Source organism: Lycorma delicatula, chromosome 3, assembly GCF_047948215.1.
Source record: "Lycorma delicatula isolate Av1 chromosome 3, ASM4794821v1, whole genome shotgun sequence".
In the NCBI taxonomy this organism is placed as follows: domain Eukaryota; kingdom Metazoa; phylum Arthropoda; class Insecta; order Hemiptera; family Fulgoridae; genus Lycorma; species Lycorma delicatula.
The window spans coordinates 96,117,172-96,143,539 of NC_134457.1; the positions used below are offsets into that span (position 1 = coordinate 96,117,172).

A 26,368-nucleotide genomic window follows, 5' to 3' on the forward strand; every position below is an offset into this window, starting at 1 on the left:
AACTAATAAAATTATCTAAAAAATGTTCCTTTATAACTTTTGTGCTTTTTACTTGTATTAACTCTTGAATATCCATCCTGTGAAACATTTGTCCATGACTTTCAAACTTCTATTACCCTCTTTAATGAAGAATTCATTTGAATGAAACTCGATTCAGTACTTAGAGATAAGAGACTATTACAGTACTCTATAAATTTTCATTGAAATTTATGGTACTAATTGTGCAATACCCAGTAAGGAATTTATAACTAAAACCAGTGGTATACCTCAGCTTCATATCTGCCAAACTCTATGGGGGAATAATAGTGCCTCTACCAAAATGTTCTGTAAGTTCCAATCCCAGCCAGACTAGGACCTTTCTTCCACTTTAACATACATCTGACATCACAAAAATAAGTAGTTACAGAAACTGGCTTCAGCAAGGGTTGCAAGTATAAATTGATAAATATTTTGTTGATGCTTTTAAATCATTGATCAACAATTAGAAACTCAAAATAAATAATCAGGTGTCATATTCAGGAAATATGAAACTGAATAAGTTAAATGCAGATAATAGCTGTTTTTCATGCTAAGGATAACCACCATTTTGCAAAACTCTCTGTTTAAAATAGAAAGTGTATTCAAATTAGGAAGCATGCACATTAGGCCAGGGTAAGATCTGTTGATAATGAATTTTTGGAAAGTGTAGCAAGATCACATTCACCTTTCTTATTTAACCTGCATTCTAAAAATGTTTTCAGGAAGCCCTTAAAGATATTAAAAAGGAATAAAGTTCAGTATCAGGATTTGTTTCATAATAATTGCTTTGCTAATAACACAGAAGTAATTGCAAATGACAAAATGATCTCCCTCTTAGAATAATGGTGACGAACAAAAAATGTATATATAATAAAGTGCCAAACAGAAATAGCCTAAAAAATATATTCATGAATTGAAAAAAAGTTCTTATTGATTAATATCTGATTATAATGTTAAACATTATAAATCTAATGTAGGCTTTAATTTTGGTCTACTGAATATTATTTAAAATACCATGGACAGCGAAGATGATGAAATAAGAGTATTAAAGATGATAAAAAAATGAAACAGAATTATCAATTACAATAAAAAGAAGTAAAACTGCACACCTGCAGCATATTACGCACAATACTAATCTACGTGTATGGGTCAATCCATTGTAAGTGTCTCAAAAAAAAAAATAGCTGGTTACTTGACCAATTTAAAAAAAATTGAAACTTACTCAAGTTTCAGGACTTTAAAACTATTTTTTTTTTAAATTTTTTATTTAAGCAGTTTACCTGTAGCAGTTATTTTTGTTACAGTTTGCACACCTATTTTTGTAATTGTAAGGGTGTATGGAAAAAATTGTAACTAAAAAACTATTCGTCCTGGAAGGATGAAACAAAAAGCAATTTTATTTTCTCAAGGTAAAAGATTTGGTCGAGTGGTTTATTTACCTATCTCTCCTTTGTATGAGAAAATTACCAACAAAGTTGAACATGAAAAATGGTGAAATTTCACTCTTGGTAATTTCTTTCAAGAGGCAGGGATGCCAAACACTTTGAATTATTTTTTTATATGTAGGTATATGTTAGTAGTTTACCATAAATAATATTAATGGTGATATACTTACCCTTAAATTTTTATGAGTTTTGAAATCTAATTTTTTTTTTAAATAAAAATGTTGGTTTCAAGTAACTGATGAGGCTAGTGAATATAAAAATCTCAAATTTGCACAACTTGCAGTGTTTTGTAGATATTTAAGGCAAATAAAAAAGTTTCTTGTGTATTGTACTAATAAAAAAGTTATAACCTCAAAAATCATAAAAAAACCTGTTAAAAGCGATACCATTTTGACTTACTAAATAAGTGCTCAAAGAGAGTTTCTTTTTTTCTTTGCACTCTAAATTTTTTATATTTACCCCCTAGGTTATTGAAGTTATGTTTTCAATATTTTTAAAATAGTTTTTTTTTTTAATTATTAAGGATAGGTTGTAATTTAATGATAACTTAACCAATATCAGTAACCTAATACAATTTTGATTCAAAAATGCTTGTAAAATTCACTCAAACTGAGATTTCAAGAGTAGCCTACATCTTTTTTCAAGAAGTAATTTTTATTTTTTGGTTTATTTTTGTAAAAACTATCAAACAAAAAATAAATTGTAGCAAAATTTTAATTATTCTTAAATGAAATAGCTTGTTTTTGTAGCAATGAAAGTTTATTATTTAGAGTGGTTAACTCATTTGTGATATTTCTTCTGATAATTCACTTGAAATTGTTTGAGAACGACCCGTTACTGTAAAGTTAGTGTCAACTTTCTCAGGACTTTGCAGATCAATACCCACACTGTGTCTTGTTGAGACTTTGAAGTGATGTATGTGGTCCAGCTGAGTGGAAAAAATGAACCTGTACATCGTCATTTTCGAGGCTAATATCTACTAATTGTCCTATCCACCACACACAAAAGACGTCACATACAAAAACAATAAGAGTCTTTTTCCTTAATTAAAAGTGGTGCAATACTTGACACAGGATGGTCCCCATAGTTCAGAATCTGAACTAAAGTAACATCTTACAATGCCTTCTGACACAGGAACATACTTGTGGTAGCTTCTAGTACCTTAATTTTTAATTAATTTTTATGGAGGTGATACAACCAAAATGCAACAAGCAGCATCCAATTGTTCAATATTGTGATCTGGGGCAATGTATTGCTCTTGGTCTTCACATACATATAGTTCTTTGTTCTGCTGAGAAAAAAAATTTTTGAAACGGTTAACACAAATAGACTTTCCAGAAACTAAATTTAAATTTGGAAAAATGTGTTCTTTAAGAGCTTGCTCTAATGTTATTTGTCTTAAGTTTTTCTTAATTTTTTTTCTATGAGTTCTCAAAGGGTCGCAACAGAACTGTCCATACAGGTGACTGAAGTTTGGCAAAAACTTTTTTTCATGATATTTACAAACACTAGTTACATATGAATTAACATGTAAAAAAAAATAAGTTGTTGGTTTTCATCACTAAATTCACAAATTTTAATGATTTCTTTTGGCACTGTACCATACACTGTTTTATGACACTCTCCATTCACATAAATTCCTATTGAACATTGTTCTTCCATTGTTTTATGTGAAATTACTTGAAAATAATAAAAAATCTAACTGATTTTAAAATTTGTAAATATAATATTATTAAGTAAAACTTATTTATTTAAAAAAACACTTCCAAACACAGGTTAAAATTTGAGACACTCTGTAAAGACGTGAACAGGTTACTGACTAATCTTGTCAGACTGACCAGTCTGTAACTGCAAAGCCAAATGATGCAATAAGCTTAAATCAGCATGTTGCAACATGAATTTTCCTGATGACTGGAGATGATTTCAAGCAACTGTTATAACATAAACACTGCAGTTGAATGGTTCTAACAAATCTATTTCAACTATAGTAATAAGTATAAAAATATTTAAGTGCCTAGAAAACAAGAAACCCCCTTGGAACACTTATTTATTGAGTCAAAATGTTATTGCTTTTAACAGGTTTTTCATGATTTTTGAGAGGTTATAACTTTTTAATTAGTACAATACACAAGAGATTTCTTTATTTGCCATTAACATCTACAAAAATACTGTAAGTTCAAATTTGAGATATTTATCACCAGCCCCATTAAATTTATATGAAGCCAAAATTTGAATTTAAAAAAAAAAATTAGTTTTCAAAAATTCATTAAAATTTAAAGGTAAGTATGTCATCATTAATATTATTTATGGTAAAACTACTAACATATGTACAACATATAAAAAATAATAATTCAAACTGTGTATGCCATCCCTGCCTTTTGAAAAAAATTACCATAAGTGAAATTTCACCATTTTCATGTTCAACTTTATTGGTAATTTTCTCATATAAAGAAGAGAAATAGGTAAATAAACCACTGGACCAATCCTTTACCTTGACAAAATATGATTAAATTGCCTTTTGTTTCGTTCTTCCAGGACCAATAGTTTTTTAGTTATGATTTTTTCCATAAACCCTTACAATCACTAAAATAGTTTTTTAAGGTCCTGAGACATGTTGGAAACAAATGGGTAAGTTTCAATTTTTCTGAATTGGTCAAGCAATCACCCTTGGGTCACTTCAAATGGATTGACCCATTAAAAATACTGGTAAAAAAATATAAATATATTATAAAATATGGGTTATAATATATAAAAATGAATGTTTGTTTGTTTGTGGTATGTAATGTATGAATTCCTATATCATCCAATTGTGATGAAACTTTGGTGAGTTGTTGTGCTCATGCCCATTAAAGTTTCTGAATTAGTTTGGACCCGCTAGGTGGCACTGGGGTCAAGATATTTCAAAAAATTATATATATGTTCAGATTTGGCTCATATTCAGAATAAATATTAGTTACCTGAAAATAACTATTTTTGCGAAAAATGGACCTGCTGGAGTCAAGATATTTAAAAAAAATTGTATGGTCCAGTTTGGCTCATATTCAGAATATATATTAGTTACATCTAAAGAAATATTTTTGTGAAAAATGGACCTGTTAGGCGGCGGTGGGGTTGAGATATTTAGAAAAATTGTATTTATGGACCAATTTGGCTCATATTCAGATTATATATTAGTTATCTGAAAACAAAAATTTTTGCAAAGACTATACCCACTAGGTAACGCTGGTGTCAAGATATTTACAAAACAAACAAAAAATATACAAACAAACTTTCTTCTTCTACATATATAAAAGGTAACGTTCATATGTATGTCTGCTGTGGACTAAAAAACTACTGGACTGATTTACACGTGGGTTTTTGCAAAATTGTCCGTGTTGTCCAGAAAAGGTTTAAAGATATTGATATTCTCGATCTGATCAGTAGAAAGAAAGTTAGGGGTGTTTTCCACCAACTACTGTGTTTAGAGAGTGGTTGGAATTAAATCGGATAGGTACTGCTGTTGTTTTGGCAATTGGATTTATTTACATTCTGACTTATAAAATGAAAGGTTACATTTTGTGGAGTTCTGTAATGTTCAGTTTTTTTAATGTTTTATCAAACTTTCAATTGTGTTCATTTAATCTCTCTCTCTCTCTCTCTCTCTCTATATATATACTCAAATCTAGCAATAGCAAAGCATTGCTGGGTTGGTTTGCTAGTTACAAATATAATCCAGTTAATTCCTAGAGAAAATATGTGAATACAGAAGAAATAGGGCAAAAGAAAAAGTGATGATTATTTAAAGACTGTAACTTTTATTTCATTGACGGATAGTTTTTGAATATCAGATTTTTGACTAATATACAGCTTTGATGTGTGTTTTAAAAGTGTTTGTTATTGTTATTTAATATGTTTCAGCTGTGCCAATATTAGAAAAAAATGTGTACATTGTTGATATGGAATATTCACCGTTTGTTGGTGGATTTGCCATTGTTCTTAATGATGGCAGGGCTGCATTCCTTACTGCATCAACACTTATGTTTGATCCAAATGTAAGTTATGTATTATTATGTTTATGCCACCGCAGTGTAATTATATGTGTATGTGCATGTGCACACACGTGTATGTGTTTACTCTTGTGCTCAGAATAAATAATTGAGTATGATGGGAATGATTATATTAATTTGTTCTGTTCAGTGTACCGTAGTTTTAATTATTATTGCTACCAGATTAATGTATTCATCTAATTATATAAGTTATTTCTAATAATTGAAAGTGTAAGAGATCACTGGCTGCACTAGTTTTAATTATTACCTTTCTAATCCATATTGTGACTAGATGACAGGAAAGAATGTTGAAGTCATGAAGTTTATGAGCAGATTTAATGAAAAAAATGTTACCCTGAAATTAATGGGGATGTATTAATTTAATATTTACCATGCTTGGAAGGGAAAAATTGCTGACATAATGTGTTTGTTTTCTGTAAAATTGTTAAAATTTTATTAATAAAACATAATGTTTAATATCTTTGTAATTATTAGTTTTATTGAATTATGCTTTATAACTTGAAATGTTACACTTTTTATCATGAACAAAGTGATATAGCTCGTATTATCTCTAAAATACTTTTGCTGAACTTAATTAATACATAATCAAAATTACTCATAAACTTTGTGATCAATAATCAGTCCAACACCCAACACACTATGTCAACACCCAAGGACAATATGATTATATATTTACTAAACATTCAAGTGCCTTAAATATAATTTAAAAATTTACTTTTTCCAAAAAAAAACTTTGTATTAAAATATTGCCAGTTTAACTTTTATCAAATAATTATTACTACAGCCAACCAAGTTCAAATACAGACTGAACATCAAGGAAATCACATTGCTCGTTGTTACAAATCCTGATTTTCGCATATAATTTGTTGAGAATAAATTAGCTTTCTAAATTTCTTTTATTTGTAAATGTACATTTCAACTTCAGTATCTTTTTTGTTATTTATTTGTAATATAGTAATGTTGAATAGTATGTAAAATGGTATAATTACACTGACAAACACAATTTCTGTTTCTTAAAATGTAATACATGAAACCAATTTGTCTTTTAATGCTGAAGTTAATATTTTTCCATTGCCCTATGTTTATGTAAAATTTCAAAATTTTAATTTTGAAAACTGTTGATATATGATGGATGATTATTCACATACTTATTTTATTTTATATAATTATTTTATATTTATGTGCTCAGTATATATCTTTAACTTAAACTAAACAAGTTGTTAGCCATGAAATAACTTAACACAAACATCACATATCATGACATCATATTTCTATTAAAACATACATGACAAGATACATTATGTCTGTACACTCCAAAATGTACAGACATTTGTTGTACCTATGGTTTGGTGTGAACCAAAAGATTACTTAGCTGATTCTTATTTCTGTTTAAATAATGTGTCTAGAATTTCTAAGAAATCTAAACACACTGTACTCTATCCTTCCTTGCCGTCTGCATGATCTGTACCTCAAAGTAAATCCATTCCAGTTTCCAAGTTCCCGAAAAACTTGTTTCATGAAAACAGTGATGAAGAAGTGGATATTATGGAAAAAGATAATCATGATTCAGACTTTGAATTATAATCCAGTGAGCCACATCTTATATCACAATGTAAGCTAACTTGTCATCTTGGTAAGAGATTTGAATTTCTCAAAAATCAAATAAGCTTTTGGGCTCAAGATTGCAAGCTTGGAATTTACTTTTAAAAAATACAATATCTTGGGCTATCAAAGCCAACAGAAAGTCTTTCCTCAATTGAACACAATTACCAAGTTTGCTGTAGAAATATTGATGAGCTTATGTTACACTTTGGGGGAGTTCGTGAACTTGCCACTGAGGAAAAAGTTCATTGAGAAGTGGTACCTTTTCATTGATTCCTCCAAATGTAGTTCAAAAGCATTTCTGCTTCACAATACCAATAAATATTGTTCTATACCAATCTGTTATAGAATTAATATAAATAATATGAATGATTGAATGATATGATTTATTCATATAAATTAATATGAACAAATGATATGAAAACTATTTTTGAAAAAGTAAATTTTAAAAAGCATAGTTGGAACATTTATGGAGATTTAAAAGTAATAGTTCTTTTGTTAGGCATGTAGTTAGGGTGTACAAATACTGTTATTTTATTTGTGAATGAGACAGCCGAGCTAGGGATGACATTATGCAGTAAAACAGTGGAAGAAACATGAGAATTTAACTCCTGTTTGAAAATTGTTATTCATGAGCCTCTAGTTAAACCAGAAAAAATATTTTTATTACTCCTTCATATCAAACTGGGATTAATAAAAATGTTTGTTTATGTTATGAAGAATTACAGTTAAGAATTTTTTTATATCAGGGAGAAATTCCTAAAAGTAAGTGAAGAAAAAAATTAAAGAAGGGGATTTTTGTCAGCCCAGAACTGATTAGAGATGAAATGTTTAACTCTTTCCTGACCGATGTAGAACTTACTGCTTGGACAGTGTCTAAAGACACTTACAATAATTTTCTGGTTGTCCATAAATCACAAAATTACTAGGATGTGGTAGATAAACTGATAAATTCATACAAAACTATGGGATGTAATAAGTCCATTTCCTGCATTCACATCTGGATTTCTGAATGAATCAGCAAGATATTTCAATGTTGGAAAACCATTATAAAGGCAAATTGAGTGCTAATATACTATCAATATCAATATGTTTAACACAGTAGTCTGTTTTTAAAAATCATAAAAGTGTAATTGTACTCAGTTTTCCAATATTACAGATCAAACTAATAGCAATAAATGCATAAAAAAAAGTTGTTGGTGCTATTTACCAACAACATTTTATATGTGTTCAAGTACTTTCGGATACCAAATCCATCTTCAGGAACTCAAAAAACTTTATATTATTCTAAAAATAAAAAAAAGGAAAACCCATTCATCATATGTAAGTCATTATGTAAAATGTAAAAATGTATTAGTGTTGTCAGTTTTTAAAAAATTGTGTTGTAGCATCCAGTCACAATAAAAGTTTCCACCGTTATGATAATGATAATGGTGGAAACTTTTATTGTGACTGGACACTAAGTCTACATAATTTTTTAAAACATGACAACCACTATTATACATTTGTACATTTTACATTATGATTACCATATGATGATCGAGTTTTAATTTTATTTTTTTAAGAATAATATAAATTTTTTTTAAATTCCTGAAGATTGATTTGGTATCTGAAAGTACTTGAACACATATAAAAAGTTATTGGTAAATGGTTTTTATTAATTATTATTATTGTATAATTATACCAATAGGCCATGTTTGATAAAATTATAATAAATACAACTACAGATTCAGATTTTGAGTTTTATTAGGGATGTTTTATAAATAATAACAGGTTTTTTATTTTACTTACATATATATTTATTTTATTTTAGGTAGTGGCTCTTTAAACCCTTCTCTTTAGTCCTTCTTAGTTCTTTTTAGTCTTTGGTTCTGAATGACTACCCAATGTTTCAAAAGATTTGCTATTCCAGGGAGATCATCACTCTTGTTCAACCCACAAATGTGCCATGTAACTACTGCAGAAAGCTCTTCTAGATTGGAAAAACATTGTTGACTAATGGACTTTTTCAACTTTGGGAACAAGTTCAAAAGATAACGGAGTCATGTCTGGGCTGTTTGGTGCATGGTGTTAACAATATCACTTGTTCTTTCTCTGTAAACTTCTACATACCCTCCTCAAGTCTGTGTGCAAAATGAGTCAGTTTTAGTTTAATTGTCTGTGCTATATTTATATCAAGAGTCTTCAGATAATATGCTGCTGTCACACCTATTCCACATGGATCCTGTATGTCATGATTCATTCGTTGGTGATCATAAGTAAATATCATCAATTGCTTTATCTGGGCTTGAATTTTGGGTTACAGGAAGAGTAAATTTTACCTGTTTTAACTGCAATTTCAACTGCATTTCAAAATCTCTAACCCACTAAACCTCTTTTTATCAGTGGAGACAATTTGAATCAGGAACCCAACTTTTCAAGACAATCTTTATTTTAGTGATGTACAGGTAGAAAGAATGCTTCTGTTCAGCAATCAGTCTGTGAGGGTACTTTCAGAACAAATTTTTTTTTGTAAAACCTTTTTTAAAATGTGGAATACTTTTGTCACTGAAATCACAGTAGCTAAATGTTCATATTTCCTTGACATTTCACTCAATATTCTGATGTTAAAGTCCAATATAAGCTTCAGACTTAGTTATGACTTAGTATGACCTCATTTAACCGGGGTACTAAAATTCGAGTGAAATCTTTCACTAGCCATAACTTGCAAACAAAGCATTTTAGGACACATGTCTATATGAATTTTTCTATTATTTTCTTTAATAGAAAAATAATAGAAATGAAAGTTTGAGAAAGTTATGAAAGTTTCGAGAGAACATAGTGTGATACATCCTTTACTGAAGAAGATTCACTTCAAAAGAAAAATAGAGTTAAATGGGAGTTTTTTTGGATGCATAAAATTTCTTTTATAAATTTCCCACCAGTGGTTGGTCCATGGTAACAAAAAATATTTAAAAAAAAAAAATAATAATTTAAAGCTATCTCACAAGCTACCCATTGGATTTAAAATATAAAAATCTTTTTTTAAGTATTTCTTGAAATCTTTTTTTTTAGTATTTCTTGAAAAAAAAAAATTAGCCAAAAATTTTCAACTCCTTCCTAGAAAACTTTAACTTTGTTTATTTGAAATTATGGCTGTATCTTTATATTTTTTAAACAGTTTTAAAAATTGATTTTTTTAAATTTATCATCACCATTTAGAGATAATTTTCTTATAAATTATTTTTTTCCGAATGCTTCCTCTTGATTATGGGAGCAGCCAGAATGAAAAAAATTGTTTTCACGATTTCAAATTTTTAATGCTCAAATAATATTTTGTTAAAGTTAGTAATGTCTAAAATAAATAAAACCCTTCCCCTGATGAGAGTACTACCAAATTAAGAAGAAATTGAAAACACTTAGTAAATTAATATTTTAATTTATTTAAAATCAATTTCAATGAATAATTTAATCATTAAATATTCCCTTTAATTCTTGAGTCTCCAAATTTCCAGAAGTCAAAACATATTTTTTCAAAATTGTGATGCTAATATATCAGTATTAAAAATGTTAGTTATCTTGTTGAGCAACTTGCCTTCAAAAATTAAAACTAAAAGATTTAAGTATAATCAAATAAGTAATTATACATTTAATAAAAAAACAATAACCCTGTTAAACTCTCATTAAATCCTCTACAAGTATAGAAATAATCATTTTTTTTGTATTTACTTATTTTACTATCATAAAATTAGAAATAAATAATTTAACATAAAATTGTGAAAAAAATTTTAGTTTTGGTTAAAATGTTTTTTCATTTTTCAATTAAAAGGAAGTATTTTATCATAAGGATGCAGACAGAGCTTAAAAAGATCAAATTAAAAAATGAATTGCATAACTTGACTTGTGTTGCCAGTAATATTATGCAATTTATTGCAGCTTTTTTTTAACTGCATTCTAATTAGATATTTATCCAGTTTGAATTAACCATTAGCAATTACTGAATATATAATTTATTTATTCATATATAATTTATGTATTTTGATTTATATATAAATTATATATTCATTGTTATTTAACTTATATGAGTAAAGGATGCCCTTGTAAGATATAAATTAATTTCTGGAGGCCAGTATTTACTATAACTTAATATGTTTGAGATTTTAAATCTTTTAGTTGTTTTAAATATGTTATCACTCAGTCCAGCAAATGAATTTGAAGAATCTGTTACCTAAACAGAATGAACCATTGGAATCACAGTAGCAGCAGCAGCTGGATAATTATTCATGAAAATTGTGTTTGGATAAAATACATTAATTAATATAATTAAAAACATTTATTTATTATTTTTTACAATTTTATTTTGTGTGCTATAAATGTAATCATTTTTTGTAAAAAGAAAGCATATGGGAAAATTAGAATTTTACTTAATAAACTATGTTTACTGAGTGCCCAGTAGTAAAGGACCTGAGTGGTTGATTCTCTATGTATTTATTATAAAATTATTCAAATCATGAATTTTTAATTTATATTTCTGCATATAATGACTTTAATGTCATGTCCAAATTTTGTTCTAGCAAGTGCAAGGTATATGGGCACAAAATATTGATGATGCTACGTGTTCAACCGTTAATCATAAATACAGACTGATCACTTTTGGCAGAAAGAAGTAAGCAGCTTACAAATTGTATATATGTTTTAATATATACATTTATATTATGTGTATTTTTAAATTGTATGTAATCTATGAAACTCATGAATTCAGACTAGAATTTTTGGTATTTACTTAAGATGAGCAGCTTATGTTCACCTTTGTTGGTGGTATAATATCACTTTTCCTTTATAATTTTTTCATCAATGATTTGCTTATTAAAATAAATAAAATTGCGTTGCATTCACAAAATATTCATAAAAAAAAAATTGATTTAATTATGGAATTGTTCCTCTAATTGTTCAAAGTTGATATAGGAAAAAACCAAAGAACAAACACTTATTATTTTATGTATAAGGTGTCTTAACATTAATAGTAGTTGGGGATGTACATGAGACACTAGTCTTTTGAATAATGATTATCCTAAGCTAACTTTGTTAAGGAAAGTAGTTTCCCATTGTCATTTGCAAATCTGCAAATGATCTCTATTGTTGCAAAATAGTACAATGCAAATCTCCCAAAATGCAGTTAATAATCAGCTGTAAAAGTGATATCTTCACTCTGCTGATCACAGGGATTGGCTGTGTAATAACACCTTGCTTTGCATGCAATATAGCTATAAGAACATCAGGAAGAGATAATGTAAAGCAACAAATAAATGTACTCCTGCTTGTGGTAAACATATATATATATATATATATATATATATATATATATATATATTATACTGAATCCATTCAGTAAGGGGATACATTTTATTAACTAATATAATAAATTTAGTTTGAAAAGAGAACATTAATTTAGTAAAATTTTTATGATTTAATATCAAACTTTATTCTCAATGGAGTAAGTGACATGAAGTAAATCTTAATTTGAGGTAAACTTAAAAAAGTTTAAGAATATTATTTAAATTTATAAAGCTCCCTATGGCCATTATGTATTTTTTTCATAATATTTCATATTTTCATAGCCATTATTGATCATAAGAATCGTGCTTTCTAAAGTTGTATGATATCCTACTTCATATTCCATAATAAATATATTTATTTAACCTTTATACAATTGTGTTGACATAAGTATGATGGTAGCCAGTGTTACGTTGGATGTATGCTCTTCATATTAGTAGATTAATAACTGGAAAAATGTCAAGTGTTTGAAAAAGCCTTTTAGAAGTGATACCTCAACAGACACAGTGTTTCAATTATATATGAGGGTGGTCCAAAAAGTAATGAGACAACCCCTGTAGTTCGAAAAAACTTTATTATGAATCTACATTTACTTGTTTCTTTTCAAAATAGTCACCTTTTAGTATAACACACAGCTTCCAGCTCTTGATCCAGATCTCAAACTCGAAAGCACTTAGCATTTAGCACATCCACTGCTTTTAGGACTTCTAGATTCATCTCAAAATTTTTGCTCTTTCAAGTCCTTCTTCATGTTTGAGAACAGGCAAAAATCGCAAGGAGCTAGATCCGGGCTGCACGGTGGAACTATTTTTTTCATGCAAAAATTTTAAGACAATCTGAGTGACATTGGGAGGGGTTGCATTATCGTGATGCAACAGAAGTTCTTCAACTTTTTTCAGGGTGTTTTGTCTTAAGTGAGTCAGCATGTTGATTTCAAGAGAGCATTTACAGTCTTCCAGGTATCTGAGTTGGTAAATGAATCCTTCATGATCAAAAAATATGATCATGATTACACACACTGCGTACAGCTTTTGCATTTTTCAGAATTGGTGAAGAAATTTAGTGGGAGCTTTGTTATTACATATCAGAATCATAATGGAACATCCAAGACTCGTCAGCGGTTACATCATCATGCAAAAAGCATGTTCCTTTCTTTTTGTAGTTAGCTAACAATTCTTCACAGACAAATATGCAGCACTCCATTTTGTCAGACATTAAGAGCTGCAGAGCTCAGTGACATCCAAAGCATTTCATATACATCCACTCCCTCAGAATATTGTTTGCCCTGCTTTTGGAGATGTGTAGCAGTTCCTCCTGACTGTTGGACACCAATAAGATGATGCTCGCTGTATTTACCATAAGGTTGTTAATTGACATGCTCATTTGACCTGTTCTTGCTGTCTTGCACACTCTCTGGTCTAACCAAAGATGTGGTATGTCAACGAAAAGATGTTGGACATGACACATTCTTCACTGAGTGCCTTTTTCAACATTTTGTACATTTCAGAAGGCATGGTTTTATTTTTTGATTTGCTCATTTGAGCTTTTTTTGGTTAAGAAGAAGTGTCAGTGTGCCTCTCTTGACTTTGACATTTTTTTTCGGGATTGTACCCAAAAATCCCTGATTTGTATCACCAGTGATAACACAACTGAAGAAACCTGGGTCATTTTCAATTCTGTCGAGAAGGTCAAGGCACACATTCTTCCAATCGTCTTTCTATTCAATGCTAAGGTTTTTTGGTACACCTTTTTCATGGCTAAATCTTGAGTCAAAATCTGATGAAAAGTAAAACAATACAAATTTAACACACTACTCATCAGTCTCATTGTTAGTCGATGTTGTGGCCTCACAAGAGTCCTCAGCCCTCACTCTTTCCACATTTTCCTCAGTTTTTGTTGTTGAAGGCCTCCCTGAGCAAGGTTTGTCTTCCACTGCTTTCTGGACCTCTAAAAAGCTTTTTGCCATGAAAAACTGATAACAAATTTTCCTCAAAGGCTTTTTTGTAGGTTAAACTTGCAGATTCACAAAGTTTAACACAAAATTTGATGACAAATTGGGACTGTTGCTTCAAATTTAATTTTTTATAACTACAATTATTACGCTCTCTATGGTTGCGTAGTTACTGCATGAGCTTGAAACTTTCACGGAGCATCTGAGAGTGGCTAATGCACAAGTTATGTGAAGGGGGAGCCTGCATCATTGCCAGATTGCTCCCACTGGTGTTGCCAGTCTCATTACTTTTTTCCACACCTAGTGTGTGTATGTGCATGTGTGTGGTGTGTGTAGAGCTATTAGTTACCATGTAAAATAATAATCGCCTTGTTTTTATATGTATAAAAGTTCTTTATATATAAAATTGTAACATCTTAATTTTTATGTTAACAGTTCCCAAGGTATAGTCTACGAGATTGATGAGACTAGTGGTGGATTGGAAGTATCACATCAATTGGTATTGTCAGCACAGGTTTACCCTGGTGATGTTGGACCCGTCACCTGTCTAAGGTGGACACCAGACGGTTGTGCTGTTGCTATGGCTTGGGCTAATGGTGGTTTTTCGCTTTGGAGTACATTTGGCTCTCTTCTTGTCTGCAGTTTGTCGTGGGATTATGGCCTTCATGTTGAACTTGCAAAATTTAATCCATTAACTGTACATGCTATGGTAATTGTTATAATAATATAAATTTTTGACTGTATTAAATATTTGTTGTAACTGTAATAATGTTTTGTTTTTTTTTATATTTTCTAATATTCATATTATTGTGAGTTATTTCTTATTCTTTTTTTTTTAATGTTAATGTTTGTCAAATAAAAAAGTTACAATTTTTAAGTTTTTATGGGTTTGTATTGTGACACTTATTTTTCTTAGTCAACCTTACACTAATCTTTACTATACATCTCAATCTGGAAGTCAGAAATTTGGGATACAGATTCAGATAATTACATTCATATAGAAAAAATGTTGTTTTGATATTGTTAAATATGATGACAAATAAAAAATTTTATTCTACACTTTTCAATAATTGTAACCACATTATACGATTAGAATCTTCATGTTACCAAACCCAAAATATCAAAAAACTGTCTTTCATCTATTCTACATTATCATTGTATAAAACTTTACAGGTTTAAAATTCATATTGCTTCCTGTTTTGTCTAGGAGTAAATTCAATGCTAAGGTTTTTTTGGCACACACCTTTTTCATGCCCAAATCTTGAGTCAAAATCTGAAGAAAAGTAAAACAATGCAAATTTAACACACTACTCATCAGTCTCATTGTTAGTCGATGGTGTGGCCTCACAAGAGTCCTCAGCCCTCACTCTTTCCACATTTTCCTCAGTTTTTGTTGTTGAAGGTTTCCCTGAGCAAGGTTTGTCTTCCACTGCTTTCTGGACCTCTAAAAAGCTTTGTGCCACGAAAAACTAGCTATAGTTAGTTATGTATTTTACTATTAGCTAGTATATAATAGATCATTTTATTAAAGAAAAAGAAATGGATTCATTAATTTAATGGATGTACTTTTCTGTTCTATCTAAAGTTATGTCACATGTAAAGCATTTGATTTATAAAAAGCATCTGCAGAATTATTTTTTGTGAAATTAATGATCATTTACAGTGAATTCCTTCAGTGAAAAAAGTGAAGCTATCACTACTACTAAAGAAAATGTTGCATGCATTTTGGTGGCTTGGGTTGTTAGGTGTAATATACCCCTGATTTGAACAACTTGAAATTCCTGTCCTTGTGAATGGATACTCCATTTTCAGCAGTGTCTTAGATCTCATGTCATGTACTGTAATCAATATAGTACAGCAGCTAGTAGCTGTGTCCTAAGAAATGGGTATAAAATTGAATGTTAGTAAAGTTCAATTTCTTAGCAAGGAATAGCAGGCAAATATCCTACTATAGTTTGATTGCATAGGAAATGAAGAAATCTCCTTTTTAAAGAATCATTTTTTATGATATTTCATGTAATATATCACATATTTCCCTCAAACAGTATCTGTTATTTTCATAATTGCTTGTTGAGCTTATTTCCTGAAATACTATTACATCTGCCCTGTTTCTTCTGTGAAACGCATGAAAAATTAAATTGAGTAGTAGTCTTGAATGTAGTTATCTACACTTGTAGGACTGTGTATAGCACTTGTTTTGAGGAAGGTAATTTATGTATATTTGAATGTAAAGTAAAAAGTTTGGTAAATATATCAATTTTAATCATTTTTGATAATTCATCAAATTTCTCTCAAACTGGTGAGTTTATCTGCGATGGTTCTTAGGAATTCCCATATAGACTAGACAAAAATTTGTTTAGTTTCTTTCGTGCTATATTTGGTAATGTTTTGTTTGTTACATTTGATAATGTGTTCTTCTTTCACTTATTCTATCTATTTTTAATAATCTTTTTTTGTGTACTGTTAATTTATTGCATATAGTCCTAAGACATGACTGAAGATTAAGAAAAAATTCCATATCTGTAAAAGTACATACAGTATATTAAGTATTTAATATTTATTTTGTGATTGTTTTTGGATTTTGAGATGCTGTCAAAAGTATTTCTATGCAAGCATGTTATTTTTTTTTTTTGCTTGTTTAAGAAGGAAATACATCATACAGAATTAAGTAATGTTGTGTGGTTCCATATAGTGTATGTTTACCTAATTTACAAATTATTGATAGTTGATTCACTTTTTATCAATTTGGATTAATATGTAGAAAAAAATTATTAAAAAACGGTTTTAAATAAAAATTTTCAATTACATTAGTTTTGTGTGACAATGTTTGTAAAGTATTAACTTTGCATGATGTTAGTGCTTAATATGTAAACATTTAACTAGAAAAGAAAACGAAACTGCCATTTCAATTACAATAAAACAAAGCATGCATGGTGTTACCAAGTAGTTAGTTTTTTTGCCAGATCTGAAAAAATAATAATTGAATATTAGAAAATAAATTACAAACATGTTAGGGTTGACTGTTTTGTGTGTTCATCCTTGCTACACTAGTTGTGGCAGATTATTGAGGTTTTTATTATGCTTTTTATATATTTAAAAGTTAAATTGAGTATATTAATAAAATTAATTTATTCTATGTAAATCATGTATAATTCCATCATAAAAAATTAACACTAATTGTAATTGGGCATAACTGTTGTTACTGTATGAATAAATATTAAAAAATGTTATTTTATCATATTGCATGTTGTTTAATAATATTTTTATTTCTGTTTTAAGGAATGGTCATCAGAAGGTTATCAGTTGTGGATGGTTAAAAAGAATATTTGTAATGATGCACATAATTGGAACAGTCATAAAAATAGTGATAATAATAATTATAATAATAGTACCAATATTAATAATAATAGTAATAATAATAATAATACAGAAATTTGTGAGGATTCCATTATTCAATTGGGATTCCTTAAAAGTGCCTTAACTGTTAACCCTTGTATGGTAAGTAATTGTATAAATGTTTACATTTAAGAGGTTCTTTGATATTTTACTGTGATTTGTATCTGTATATTTGTTTTTTGTAAGCATTTGAATTAAAAAAATACCCAGATTACTCTTATTTAAGTTATATTATTAATGACCAAATTGATTCTAAATTCTAATCTTGGAATTCTTAAATATTTTGGTATATATATATATAAAATTACACATGCACATGTGTGTGTGTAAAAGGAAAATAAAAAGAAACACGAGACATGGTGATAACGTTTGTAGATTTCAAGAAACCTTATGACTGCATCCGTAGAGAATCCCTACTAAAAATTCTAAGACACCTCAGACTACATACCCAAATTAATAAACATGATAAAACTGACCGTCAAAAACACTAAGTTAAAGTTAAAATTCAGAAGCGATCTCTCAGAATCATTTGAGATCAAAGCAGGACTACGCCAAGGTGATGGGCTCTCATTGCTATTATTCAACTGCGCTCTAGAAATGGTAATGAGGGAATGGCTCAAAAAATGCCCCCCAAAAGTAAAAATAGGCCGAAAATTCAAAACAAACTGTCTTGGGTTCGCCAATGACACGGCACTGCTAGACAACATCACAAACCTATGTTACAGATATTAGAACATCAAAACATTCAAAATAAAATTGACCTCAAAATTTCATTTGAAAAGACAGAAATTATGCCCCAAAAACCAACACAATTAAAAGAAGTAAACATAAATGGTAATAAAATCAAAATAGTAACCCAATTTAAATATCTCAGAGAAAACAACCTAAACAAAAAACAATATAATCAACAAAAACAATAATAAGCAACAATCAGTAGTAACATTTTCATCCACTAGTTGCACTAGTTTTGTGAGAGTTTCATAAACAGTGTTGGGTTCGGTTTTATGTTGCTCAGCCTGTATGTTTTTTTGTTGTGAAATAAAAATATAAATGCATTTATCATTTATGAGCTACATTTTTCTACAAAGGTAAAAAAATGAATATTTTACCTTTCTTCTTTAATTGGAGGTAAATTTCTCAGCTTCAAATCATTCAAACTTGAAATAAATAAACTACATGTGAAATAAAAATCAAATTATTACTTTTTGAGAGTAAATTAATCCCCAGCTTAGGATACGATCCAATCCAGAAAAATCTTTATTTGCTTGGAATGTTTATTTTATCACCATTTAGTTTTCTGTTAGTGGTTTTAATTCATACCTTACTTCAATGTCAGCGGTTTCATACATGACTTATAAAATTATTTGAAGATCATGATAGTATATGAATTGATGGGGGAGCGATACAAAGAGAGGAATAAGGGCTCTTTAAGTTCATGAAATGGATCTGCAACTCTTGATTGAAAAATAATATATATATGTATATATATATATATATATTTTACTGAAATTAATCTTTTTAAGATTCATATTATTCCTCTGTACTGTTAAATTATATTTAAATTCTATTAAAAAGAACCAACTAGTATAGAGGCAAAACATAACTTACCTTAATTTTTCATGAAAATACTTTCACAGGATCTCACATTTTATGTTAAAATAATTTAGTTTTTTTTGTCTTCAGTCATTTGACTGGTTTGATGCAGCTCTCCAAGATTCCCTGTCTAGTGCTAGTCGTTTCATTGCGGTATATCCCTACATCCTACATCCCTAACAATTTGTTTTTCATATTCCAAACATTGCCTGCCTGCACAATTTTTTCCTTCTACCTGTCCCTCCAATATTAAATAGACTATTCCAGGATGCCTTAATATTTGGCCTATAAGTCTGTCTCTTCTTTAAGCTATATTTTTCCAAATGCTTCTTTCTTCATCTATTTGCCGCAATACCTCTTCATTTGTCACTTTATCCACCCATCTGATTTTTAACATTCTCCTATAGCACCACATTTCAAAAGCTTCTAATCGTTTCTTCTCAGGTACTCAGATCATCCAAGTTTCTCTTCCATATAAAGCAACGCTCCAAACATATATTTTCAAAAATCTTTTCCTGACATTTAAATTAATTTTTGATGTAAAAATAAAAAATAAAATTTCTGACTGACAGCTCGTTTCGCCTGTGCTATTCTGCATTTTATATCACTCCTGCTTCGTCCATCTTTAGTAATTCTACTTTCCAAATAACAAAATTTTTCTACCTCCATAATCTTTTCTCTTCCTATTTTCACATTCAGTGGTGCATCTTCATTATTTTCACTACATTTCATTACTTTTGTTCTTGTTTATTTTCATGCGGTATTTCTTGCGTAGGACTTCACCATGCCGTTCATTGTTTCTTCTAAATCCTTTTTACTCTCAGCTAGAATTACTATATCATCAGCAAATCATAGCATCTTTATCTTTTCACTTTGTACTGTTACTCCAGATCTAAATTGTTCTTTAACATCATTAACTGCTAGTTCTATGTAAAGATTAAAATTTAACGGGGATAGGGAACATCCTTGTCAGACTCCCTTTCTTATTACGGCTTCTTTCTTATGTTCTTCAATTATTACTGTTGCTGTTTGGTTCCTGTATATGTTAGCAATTGTTCTTCTATCTCTGTATTTGAACCCTAAATTTTTTAAAATGCTGAACATGTTATTCCAGTCTACATTATCGAATGCCTTTTCTAGGTCTATAAATGCCAGCCAAGTATGTTGGTTTGTTTTTCTTTAATCTTCCTTCTACTATTAATCTGAGGCCTAAAATTGCTTCCCTTGTCCCTATACCTTTTCTGAAACCAAATTGCTCTTCTCCTAACACTTCTTTCAATCTCCTCTCAATTCTTCTGTACAGAATTCTAGTTAAGATTTTTGATGCATGACTAGTCAAGCTAATTGTTCTGCATTCTTCACATTTATTTGTTCCTGCTTTCTTTGGTATCATGACTATAACACTTTTTTGAAGTATGACAGAACTTCCCCCTTTTCACAAATATTACACACCAGTTTGTATAATCTATCAATCACTTCCTCACCTGCACTGCGCAGTAATTCTACAGGTATTCCGTATATTCCAGGAGCCTTTCTGCCATTCAAATCTTTTAATGCTCTCTTAAATTCAGATCTCAATATTGTTTCTCCCATTTCATCCTCTTCAATTTTCTCTTCTTCTTCTATAACACCATTTTCTAATTCATTTCCTTCGTATAACTCTTCAATATATTCCACCCACCTATCGACTTTCCCTTTCGTATTATAAATCGGTGTACCATCTTTGCTTAACACATTATTAGATTTTAATTTATGTACCCCAAAATTTTCCTTAACTTTCCTGTATGCTCCATCTATTTTACCAATGTTCATTTCTCTTTCCACTTCTGAACACTTTTTTCTAATCCACCCTTCTTTCGCTAGTTTGCACTTCCTGTTTATAGTATTTCTTAATTGTTGATAGTTTCTTTTATTTTCTTGCATCACTAGCATTCTTATATTTTCTACGTTTATCCATCAGCTGCAATATATCCTCTGAAATCCAAGGTTTTCTACCAGTTCTCTTTGTTCTGCCTAAGTTCGCTTTTGCTGATTTAAGAATTTCCTTAACATTCTCCCATTCTTCTTTTACATTTTTTACCTTATCTTTTTTACTCAGACCTCTTGCGATGTCCTCCTCAAAAATCTTCATTACCTCCTCTTCATCAAGCTTCTCTAAATTCCACCGATTCATCTGACACCTTTTCTTCAGGTTTTTAAACCCCAATCTACATTTCATTATCACCAAATTATGGTCGCTATCAATGTCTGCTCCAGGGTAAGTTTTGCAGTCGACGAGTTGATTTCTAAATCTTTGCTTAACCATGATATAATCTATCTGATACCTTCCAGTATCGCCTTGGCTTTTTCCAAGTGTATATTCTTCTATTATGATTTTTAAATTGGGTGTTGGCAATTACTAAATTATACTTCGTGCAAAATTCTATAAGTCGGTCCCCTCTTTCATTCCTTTTGCCCAGCCCGTATTTGCCCACTATATTTCCTTCCTTGCCTTTTCCAATGCTTGCATTCCAATCTTCAACTATTATTAAATTTTCATCTTCTTTTATGTGTTTAATTGCTTCGTCAATTTCTTCGTATACACACTCTACCTCATCATCATGGGTGCTTGTAGGCATATAGACATTAACAAGCGTTGTCACTTTAGGTTTTGATTTTATCCTTATTACATTGATTCTATCGCTATGCATTTTGAAATACTCTATTCTCTTCCCTATCTTTTTGTTCATTACGAAACCTACTCTTGCCTGTCCATTATTTGAAGCTGAGTTAATTATTCTAATATCACCTGATTAAAAGTTGTTTTCCTCTTCCGACTGAACCTCGCTAATTCCTACTACATCTACATTTATCCTATCCATTTCCCTGTTTAAATTTTCTAACCTACCAACCTCTTTTAGACTTCTAATATTCCACGCTCCAACTCATAGAATGTTATTTTTTTATTTTCTGGAGACCCCTTCCTTAGTAGTTCCCACCCAGAGATCAGAACAGGGGACCAGTTTACCTCCGGAATATTTTATCAAGGAAGGCGCCTCCATCATTGCTATACGAAAATGCAGGGAGCTACATTTTCTTGGAAAAAAAGCAGCTGTAGTTTTCAATTGATTTCAGCTGCACAGTACTCAGAGGACTGAGTGATGTTGATATGGTCGTTTAAGTCGTCCTGACCTATGCCCTCAACAACTACTGAAAGAGTTGCTGCCCTCTTTCAGGAATCATTCCTTAGTCTGGCTCTTAGCAGATACCTCTTCCATATGGTTGCATCTTTGGTCCAGCACTCAAGCCCCCTCACCAATGGAAAGGTCTCATGATTCATAGAGGGAGATAATTTAGTTATTTCCATTGTATTAAGTTTATTTTGATTTCAATATCAAAAATGTATTTTTCTGTTATTTCTTATTATATAGAAACATCAGTTATAGAAAACTCATAACAAATAATATTAACAATTATTACAGTACATTTAAATTCTAACCACCCATGATCATAAAACATTAATACATACAAAACCATGATATTTAAAGCAATTAATTGTATAAAAGACAATAAAAATAAACTCTTTTGAGTTTATTTTAGATACATGAAATAAAACATATAGCAATAACCAGAATAAAAAATATCAAGATAATTATACTAAAGAATACAACAAAAAGAAAAACACTAAGATTAATAATAGTTTATACCAAAAAATACAATTACAGAAATAGAATAATAGAACAAACTATTAATGTATGTGGTAAATATAAAAAAAAGCATATTAACCAAATAATTACATTAAAAATATTTTAAAAATAATGAGAGGAATTAAGAGGAATATACAAAATGAAATGTAATGAATGTAATAAATAATATTTATATTGGTAAAATCAATAGATCACTTAAAAAAAGATTTACAGAACGTTACACAGAATACAAAAACAAAATAACAGGTATATAGTTGAACATCTATTAGAACGCAAACATTATATTACAGATGGCAAAAATAATTTAGAGAATTTGAAGATTTGTAATAATGATACAAAAATGAATTTACTCAAAAATTATTACATTTATAGATATAAACAAAAGTATAAAATGATGAACCACCAGATAGCATTCGAAGTAGATGATTTAATTAAAAATACAATCTAACAATTGGCAATAATGACATTAGAACAAAGGAAAATATATGTTTTACATTACATCATTCCAGTACTGGACAGCAAAATTTATTTATTATTATTATTATTATTATTAGTTACATATCATTATATTAATTCATAATATAAAATATAATTTCAAATAAAATGACAAAAAAGTTTAATTAATATATGTAGAATTTAATACCAACTGAAAATGTGGGATACTATAAAAATTAATTATTGGAAATTAGTATGGTAAGTTTAACTTATCTGTTTATTGTCTTTCGGTTGTTTATTTTTCTTATAATATTAAATGCTATATACTTATATTAAATTAATCAAAATTTATTCTGTTAACACATACAAATATGATTAATAGAACAATCCAATACACACATAATAAAGAAAACTTAAATGACAAAATAAACATCATAAAATATATAGCGGTTGAAACTGGATATGATATTAATTTAATTAATAATATTTGTAAAACACAACTATCAATGACCTGCATACAAGCCTAAAAACCATATAATAGAATATTTAGAAAATAAAATAAATAAAGTAATTAAATAAACAATCTGTAGGGATTTTATAAAATTATATGTAATGATTGTGATAGTATTCATGTAGGAAAAGCTAGAGTCTTTAAACCTTCTTGAAGATTATAAAAATAATAGATTAGGATTATCTAATATGGCAAACCATCTAATAAACAGTAAACATTCTATTTTTGATATTAACACAAATTTAGAAATATTAGAGATTAAAAAAGATGAAAAAATTAAATATATTAGAATAATATTATATGTATACATAAAAACAAAATATCAATTTGATAAATCAATAGGCTGTGTTTGAGGGAGACAATATTATGAAAGTAGCAACAGATAGCAGCACTCGCATAGTAAATTAATACACAATTTTCATTCAACATTATACCATGTGCATTTTTGATTTTAGTATTTTTAATATCTTTATTTAATATGCAGTTTAATTAAATGAATTAAAATAATGACTGTGGATGCGGAATCCCGCAAAAATACGTTCATTATAAAATTAAGGTAAGATATGCATCATCTCAATATTCTGTATTAGGTGGTTAATATTAATAAAATTTAAGTATAATTTAATAGTACAGAGGAATAATATGAATCCTAAAAAGATTAAGTTCAATAAAATAATATATATATATATATATATATATATATATATATATATAAGATTGAAAATTCCTGTCTAGATCATTTCTCTATTTTCTCTTCAAAGGATGTAGAAATAAATGGTTGTATTATATTACTGAACATATTAAAATATAAAAATAAGTAAAATGTCTGCACCTAAGCATTAATTAGTTATGCAAACAATTTATTAAAGTAATTCTTAACACAGCTGTGTAATTACATTATACAGCATTATAAATGATTAATAGTATTGTTTTTCAATTTACTGTGACTTATTTAATGGGATACAAATTTATTTACTTTACCAAACGTGTTCAAAGCTGAATGGATTACATAAAAATAATTTATAAAGTCATTCTATTGTTAAATCAATTGATTTATTGTTTCATAATTTTATGTGTTTATTGACTGATAATGTTTTATCAGTTTGATTTTTTGTTAGTTGTCAGTAGACAATATATAAAATGGTAATCTATCTTTTAATTGTTTGTTTTTAGAGCCATCAAGCGCATTTGTATTTGCAAGGTGAAGATAAATTATATGTCAATTTTGGAGCTGGTTTAACTAAAGTATATCAAATGAATAACTATAGAAATAATTCAAGTATTGATTGTTCATTGCAGCCGCAGCCTATGCAACCTCCAGTAACTACTTCTTTAGTTGAAAGTAAATCATGGACTGTCATTCTAATACCAACAACTTACTCGTCTACAAATTGGCCTATTAAAGTAAGCCAATTGTATGTTACTGCTAACACATTCAGAAGTGGAATACAGTCTCCCAAACTATTACAATATACTGGTGTTTTTTAAACAAGACCTACTTTTGTAATTGTAACACATCAGAAACAGTTATTCTTTGATTCAGTATGTCATTTTTTTTTTAATACATTTAAAAAAAAGAATATCAAGCATCCCTGCTAGGTGGATAAATCCTCACTTTCTATGGAAACTGATTATGCTGACTCTGCAGTGATCATAATTACTTTAAAGAAAGCAACAATGAGATAGATTTTTGTAATAAAATTAATTTTTGTTATTGTTTTTCTGATAAGTTCCTGCAGATAGGTTAATATCAGAGGAGTTACCTACCAGCAAAAGCACTTTTGTTCTTTGGCGTGCTACTGAATCTTAAATTGTTTTCTATCATTAAATCTGTTACTGTGTGGAAAGAGTTTTTAAGTTGTATGACAACTTTCATCTGTAAAATAATAATAATACAAGGCATATTCATAAAATAAGAGCTGTTTGTTTGGTCATTAAAAAAAATTAACCTGTGAGAAAAGGTTTTTACTTACAGTTTTAGATTACTACATATCTGTTTCGATTCTGCATTGGTGTACGATATCCACATCTCGTCGCCTGTAACAATGTGGATAAACAAATCATCTCCATATTGTTGTTAGCGGTCTAAAAATGTTCGTCCACTGCACATTCTTTGCTCTGTGTTGGTCGGTGAGCATTTTCAGCACCCACCTTGCACACAATTTGTGATATCCTAACTTTCTATGACAATCATGTAGATAGAAATGGCATCCAACATGTGGAAATTCATCAGCCAGAGCACTAATTGTCAATCACCGATCACATCACAATTTTCGATTTACTTGTTCAATGATTTCATTGGTCCAAATACTGGGCCTGCCACTCCACTCTTTGTCATGCACATTTGTGTGGTAATTTTTAAATCGACACCA

The 26,368-nt window shown here is 29.3% G+C and overlaps 1 protein-coding gene across 1 annotated transcript in view; it reads left to right on the forward strand.

Moving 5' to 3' along the window:
• The window catches only part of Rich (Guanine nucleotide exchange factor subunit Rich), a 108,755-nt gene that overhangs the window by 21,460 nt on the left and 60,927 nt on the right, over positions 1-26,368 (forward strand). Inside the window, exons 5-9 of the mRNA XM_075360200.1 lie at positions 5,361-5,494; positions 11,665-11,756; positions 14,811-15,084; positions 17,655-17,873; positions 25,170-25,400. Coding sequence (XP_075216315.1) covers positions 5,361-5,494; positions 11,665-11,756; positions 14,811-15,084; positions 17,655-17,873; positions 25,170-25,400 — 950 coding nt within the window. The remainder of the gene's footprint in view (positions 1-5,360; positions 5,495-11,664; positions 11,757-14,810; positions 15,085-17,654; positions 17,874-25,169; positions 25,401-26,368) is intronic.